This window comes from Acyrthosiphon pisum, unplaced genomic scaffold (genome assembly GCF_005508785.2).
Source record: "Acyrthosiphon pisum isolate AL4f unplaced genomic scaffold, pea_aphid_22Mar2018_4r6ur Scaffold_21676;HRSCAF=24574, whole genome shotgun sequence".
Taxonomy (NCBI): Eukaryota; Metazoa; Arthropoda; class Insecta; order Hemiptera; family Aphididae; genus Acyrthosiphon; species Acyrthosiphon pisum.
In genome coordinates this window covers 17,221-24,571 of record NW_021771168.1, presented here as the reverse complement: position 1 = coordinate 24,571, position 7,351 = coordinate 17,221, and the positions used below count along the sequence as shown (strand labels likewise).

General features: G+C 35.9%; 1 protein-coding gene across 1 annotated transcript; it reads left to right on the top strand.

Moving 5' to 3' along the window:
* Positions 1-5,784: 5,784 nt before the first annotated feature.
* Positions 5,785-7,032, top strand: LOC103308504. The gene has a single exon (XM_008181938.1). It carries the CDS (start codon positions 5,785-5,787, stop codon positions 7,030-7,032), a length of 1,248 nt encoding a protein of 415 aa, XP_008180160.1.
* The last annotated feature ends 319 nt before the right edge of the window (positions 7,033-7,351 follow it).

Sequence of the window (7,351 nt, the reverse complement as noted above, 5' to 3'; positions counted from 1 at the left end):
AACCTTTAAACAATAAAGTCTTTTTTTCAGAAGGGGAGGGTGTTACGTACCTACGTATAAATCAATTATGTATAAACTATGTATAGCGTATCGCACGTTCTTAGCAATATCTAACGGATGTAACTAATAAGACCATTAGTATATTATATCACGCGGAGATCGTTGCAAAAGCATAGTATGAAACAATCGAACCATAAAAGCATCGTCACACGTATCTCCTCGGGAATGTCAACGCACATACAGAGGATGCGAGTCGTCCAGCATACCAAGTCGAGACCAGGACTCTGTCTCATGACCGGAATTGGCCACTACAACAACCACCCACTCCAAAGGATCCGATCATATATATACGAGCCCATGACAAGAGCTCGTCAGACGGTTAGGGACACATAAGACACTCAGAGGCAGGTTGTAACACCACTCACTGTCATATATTTGCAATACACATAAGACACTTAGAGGCAGGTCGTAACACCACTCACTGTCATATATTTATAATATTGTAATTTTGTACTTGTTAATAAACACTCAAATATAACATAATACATCAAGTGTTCATCTCTGCGTTGGTGTATGTATCGACGTCAGTTGGGACGTAACAATAACTATAAAATAATAATTATACATTAAATTTTTTACAAGTGATATAATTTAAAGGTTTACCTCGGGTGGCATTTCACCATTCCTTCGTTCCACCCATTGTTCAGCTAATTGACGTGCTGCAAACATTTTCAGCTGGCTAGCAAAGTTTATTTCATTTTTTGCAATAACACTTTCGTCGCGTACATTTTTAATAAATGTGATTATTTCTTCGTTCGTTCTAGGCGGGGATTCCATTTTGGTGAATTCTTGGTCGATATAGTTTAAAACCGTATCAAATTGCTTTAAGACAGCTGGTTGTGTTATGGTTGATTTTCGTGAAACCGTTTCAAATATGCACCATTCCAGATATTGAAGTTGAATAAGGTCCGCTCGATTCAATAGTATTCTGCACCCGTCCTGAGTTTTTGACTCTATGACAAGCACGTTTTCTCTATTGTATACCATACTCGATAGTTTATAAAATTCCGTTTCCAAAAATAACGTGCGTTTTTCGGGTTGGTTCAATACGAAGGACAGCAAATTACCCATCAGAGAATATATACGTTTTAGAAAAACCGGTGTTATTTTGACATACCGCGCTGAAGTTATAAAATGGATAACGACCTGGAATTTTTCGCTCGGATCAATACCGATATGCACAAACTTGCGGGCTGCAAAGTCGAGTGAGTAAGATGTAGATTCGATAAGTTCGGCAGGTGGCGTAGGTGGAACGTATTTATATTGCTTCTTGTACACTGCAGCCATGTTTCCAATTGAACCAGCCATGTTAATAATTATTTTTGATATTAAAACTCACTAAAATTTTTAAAGTCAGCGCGTATACGTGTACACTGGTTTAAAATATATTAAACACTTTGTAACTCACTAAAATGTATAAAGACGGAGCGTATACGTGTACACTCTGAATAAAAACAACCAGCAATCGGTTTTCCAGTATAATCTTGTAGCTGATAAGTAGTAGGTATTGTTTCGTTAATTTTAACAATTTTGAATATTTCTGTAGACCAGCTAGGTAAATATCCTTTTGTAAATACACTTTTATATGTGCTTATACGAACGTTATCACCAACGTTAAATTTGATTGTTCCATTAATAATTTTTCGTTGTTTAATTACGACAGCCGCCGGATTTGCATCAGCTTGCACTGGTGACATGCCTATTGTCCTATGTTTTGAGTTGTTGTACTCGTTAATCAACGACGGTAAAATGGAAACCCATTCATGTGAGCCTCGTGCAGTGAACTCTCTATACATTTTTTGTTTCAAAGTTCTATTAAAGCGTTCCGCGATGCACGCTTTCGTTGTACTATACGTAGAATATTTATGTATATTATGTTTCTTCATCAACGCGTCGAATGTTGTATTGTAAAATTCTTTTCCATTATCGACTTGTAAAAGTTTTGGTGACCGATCAAGTAATATTGTAGCCATCGCGCTAGTTACTTCTTTGCCACTTTTATTCTTTAAAGGTATCCCAAATGCCAGTTTTGTAAACGCGTCAATCACAACTAGGAAATATTTGTAAGCACCATTAATTTTTGAATAAGGAATCATTTCAACCAAGTCAGCTTGCCATAGATCGTTTTTACCATAAACATTAACTCTACGCCTCGTATAATTTTTTCTCGCTGGTTTGTGGAGTTCATAAGCTATATCACGTTTAGACATTTGGAATTCGTTTTATTATTCCCGCTTCATGTAATTCTTCGAAAATCGAGAGTATTTCGTTTGAAACTCCTGTATTACCAGCAGCTTGAGATGCTAAGAGTAATCGCAAACGATCGACTAGCTCATTAGGATCATTCCAGTATACTAAATTATGTTTTTGCAGTTTCAATGATAAGCCTCTACCCGTTCGAAATAAATTTTGGATTATATCATGATATTTATTTCCGCCTTTTTTAATTTCTTTACCGTTCGATTTTAGATGCGCCGATGTTTGAATCAATATAGATTTATATGCTTCTAAATCGTGCTTGGTGTATAATTTTGGTGATTTCGAAAATATTAAATTACCAAGTCCTTGTGTTAGTGGATATGATGTATCTTCAATAGTAAGCGCATTGTCGACGAGTTTAATTTCTTTTTTACCTAAGTGTACACTTCCATTTTTTTGTATTTTAGGTCCATACGTTTTGTCTGTATCGTAAGATTTATACCAGTCATTTATTTTAAAAGCTAGCGAATCGCCTGTGTCGTTAAAATATTGAGAATCTTGAATATCAATGTCTTGCTGTGTTGGCGGAGCTTGAAATGTTGATGGTTCGTTACGTTTTATTTTTTCTAATGGTTCGATAATCGGACTTAACGTTTCTGTTACTAATGAATGAATATCTGCTTTTCCTTGTTTTAATGAGGTATACTTGCGCTTGATATTTTCTTTGGCTTTAATCAGTTCACCGAGTACTTCACCACTGGCAGCCATGTCTGTGAATGAGGTAATTTCATAAAAACAACACTTTATATAACGACGAATGTGTCAAATCCGTGGCGATATCGACCGTTGTCACGTTCACAGTCTTTGTTTATTACGATAAACTCAAATCTCCCCACACGCCAACACGAAGTGCAAAAGTCTTTAAACTCTGAATACGACATATCACCAGAGCAATGCTCATTGTATACGTGCTTTAAATTAGTCTCATCTTGTTTGAATAATACAATAAAATTAGCGTTATCACGCAAAAGTTGTTTTGGTACTTTTGAATAACTCTGAGCCAGGTAGCAAACGTCTATTAAATTATGCCTACCTCTGGAAAAGTAAGTTCTTACGATATTTTGGTTTTCAGTAATAATATCGTCGAAAATAAATACAGAGTTTGGTAAAGCTTTCTCAGGTTCAATAACTTGCTCATTTTCATAGAACGTGAATAATTTTATACCATCAATATCTGATAATATATCACTTAGCATTTTATATTTAGGTTGATCCAATGTTTTTGAATATATGTATACGTTATGGAATCGTATTCCGTTTATATTAGTTAATAAAGTGAAAATTAAATTTGTTTTTCCACAGCCAGAAGGGCCCACGATAAGCGCACGTATCGTATTAGGCAGAAGCGCACCATGTCTTTGTTTCATAAACGATGTAGGCGGGTCCACGTTTTCAACTGATAGTTTTATTTTTTGTTTGATGAACTTCATTATAAATAACTGAGCAACGATGAGAATGTAATCAGTACACGATGTCACTCGCTCGAAGAAGCAACAAGAATAAAGGCGCTGGTCTTATCAACACGCTTATAAACAAATTACCAATCGAGCTTCACGTACCTGGTAATATATATATATATATATATATAAACATGATAATATTATATACAATAATCATTTTATATATTAGGTTATCAATACTGCGGGCCTGGTACAAATTTAGGAAAACGATTAGCACGCGGTGATAAAGGTATAAACCCTCTGGACTCTGCTTGCAGAGACCACGATATTGCGTACGACCAGAGTAACTCTATTGCAGATCGTAACAAAGCCGATTATATATTAGAGCAGCGAGCCTGGGATAGGTTCAAGTCAAAAGATTCTGGCTTAAAAGAAAAAGCTGTGGCTTGGGGTGTGACTACAGCCATGAAAGTAAAACGAAAAATCGGTGGTGGTTGTGGTTTTAAAGCGGCACTTAAAGCCACTAAAAATGTTATCAAGAAAAATGTCGGAGAAAAAAACTTGTTGAAATTGACTAAAAAATGTGTAGCCGTCGCGCGAAAAACATTCAAAATTAAGAAGACTAAAGTTCCACGAACGATAAATATTCCGAAAAAAGGCGGTGTGCTACCACTCATACCGATTTTCGCCGGGTTGTCAGCTCTAGGAGCCCTGACTGGTGGCGTAGCCAACGTTGTGAAGGTTGCTAATGAATTTAATAGAAACACTCCATCCCATTTGGGTAAAGGTTTATATCTCACACCGTATAAAGGAAACTCGTATAAAATAGAAACACCGCATAAAAGTGGTGGGGGTGTAAAAGCGAGAAAATATAGAAAGTCAAAAAACTAATAGCCACGTTACCCAGTAGAGCGTTGTACGATTACGAACTTATAAAATATGCTCGCATGATGAAAATACCTCATTTCATCGGAGTGTTTACCAGAGATAGGTTATCTACACGTCCTAAACGACAAGAATCAGCGATTATTAACTTGGACACGGAAAACGGTCTTGGCACTCACTGGGTAGCGTATAAAAAAATCGGATATCAAGTTCAATATTATGATAGTTTTGGGAATTTACCACCACCATTAGAAGTACAAAAATATTTTCAAGGATGCAACATACATTTCAATTACAGCAGAGAGCAGAAATATAATACTACAAACTGTGGGCACTTGTGTTTAAAATTTTTATCATGTTCACATTAACGTTAAACGGAAACTCTAGTGAGTTGTCATGCGAGATCTTTCCTCCGTTGGAAGTAGAAAATACTGCACAGATATGTCTTTTGAGCTTACAGACAAATAATTCTATACCAAACATAGAACCTGGTTGTAATACCATTGCCTTCCGTAATTTGATCAATAACAATGAGTACGTAATCATACCTACGGGGACGTATGAGTTGGATCAGTTAGAGTCTATTATTCAAAAAATGATGCCCGACTATATCAGGATGTTTGAATTAAAAGCAAACAGCAGAACATTAAAGTGTATGATATCGTGCAGTCATGATGTTGATTTAGGAGTTGAGAATAGCATAGCGAAATTGCTAGGTTTTAGAAATGTACTATACACTACTGGTGCTACTCATGAATCTGAAAATATTGTCAACATAATGAAAATAAACTGTATAAAAGTAGAGTGTAACTTAATCACCGGCTCATTCTGTGACGGAGCGCCGAGCCAGATCATACATGAGCTTTATCCTACTGTACCTGCGGGATATAAAATCGTGGAGGTACCTAGGCATCCAGTTTTTTATGGTCTCAACACGACTTCAATAACTAAAGTAAATATCGTGCTAAAAGATCAGAACGATTGTCTGATTAATCTGCGTGGTGAACCGATAACAATTCGTTTACAAATAACGCGTGGATATGGCACTCAAATTTAATATAAAAAGAGCTTCAATCAAAAAACCTATCAGTATACCGCCTGCCGTTAAGAAGTCTACATCTAAACCGAAAAATATCAAGCTCACGAAAAATAATTTAAATTTTCTTCGTTCTTTACAATGATGGATGACTCATATTTAGACGTGACGGCCGACTATGTCGATGATTGTAAAATAACTCAAAAGAGTTACCATTCGTTTACACCGTATTCGAGCACCGCTCTATCATACAATGAAGAAATTAGAATTAATGTTCAAAACATGGATTCTTACACTTTGCCGTGCGAGAGTTATATTTTCATCGAGGGAAAAGTAAAAAAACCTGCCGATGCTGTTGGTGATGTACGTTTTTCAAATAACGGATTGGCATTTTTATTTTCCGAAATGCGATATGAAATAAACGGAATAGAAATACAGAAATTGAAATCACCTGGAATTTCCTCTTGTTTGAAAGCATACTGTTCGTATACTCCGAACGATTTGAATACTCTAGAGAACGCTGCTTGGGACTCGGCAATGGATAGTGAAGATAATAAAAATTTTATGAGCGAGAATGTATTTGCCGGGTGTATCCCTCTAAAACATTTATTCGGATTTTGTGAAGATTATAAGAAAATATTACTGAATTGCAATCAACAACTGATTTTAAATCGTGCATCTACCGACTTGGATGCGATACATGTTGTTGGTGAGGGTGCAACCGCAGCCGTGGATAAAAATAAAAAAATTACCATCGAACTCACCAAGGTGGTTTGGAAGATGCCTATTATCAAAGTCAGTGATAAAGAAAAATTAAAGTTATTGAAAGTATTAGATTCACGTAAAACACTGTCGTGTGCGTTCAGAACCTGGGATCTATGCGAGTATCCCGTGCTCCCTAGAAACACTTCTCATTCGTGGACTGTTAAGTCTAGCAGCATACTCGAAAAACCAAGATTTGTTTTGTTCGGATTGCAAACAAGTCGAAAAAACAATATCGAAACTGACGCTGGGCGGTTTGATCACTGTCATCTGAAAAATCTTAAGGTACACTTAAACTCTGAAGTGTATCCATATGAAGACTTTCGAGCTGATTTTAAAAATAATATCACCAGCATACTCTACAAAGCTTATACAGACTTTCAAAAATCGTATTATGAAAGAGATTATTGTGAACCATTGTTATCAAAACATATTTTTCAAAACTATGTGCCGATCGTCGTTGTCGATTTATCGTATCAGAATGATAACGTTAAATCATCGACCGTGGACCTACGAATAGACTTTGAAACGGACACAGTTATTCCAGAAAAGACATCAGCTTATTGTTTAATACTACATGACCAGATTATAACTTACAATCCGTTTAGTGGCGATGTTAGAAAATTGTAAACCTTGAATCTTATTTTATATACCTTGTAAAAATATCTTATAATTATTTTTTTTTTATACCTTGTAAATATTATCTTATATTCTAATAAATAAAAAAACTTGTTTTTAAATATCACGCTTGTTTTTATTTTACACAAAATTATTTAAACAATATCATTCAAAAAGAGTTTGCGTTTTGCGTTCCGTTTCTTCGTGGGCTTGCCGCCTAGAATAGATGGCGAGTGGTATAATGGATCGTCAACTGCTTGGCTCGTGGGTAGAGGTTCGTTGTATTTATCATGCCATGGAGGGTACTGCCCACAATTGAACGAATCAAATC

Excerpts from the sequence above, each read along its gene's own strand:
- LOC103308504 (XM_008181938.1), top strand. The coding sequence starts at position 5,785 with ATGGATGACTCATATTTAGACGTGACGGCCGACTATGTCGATGATTGT.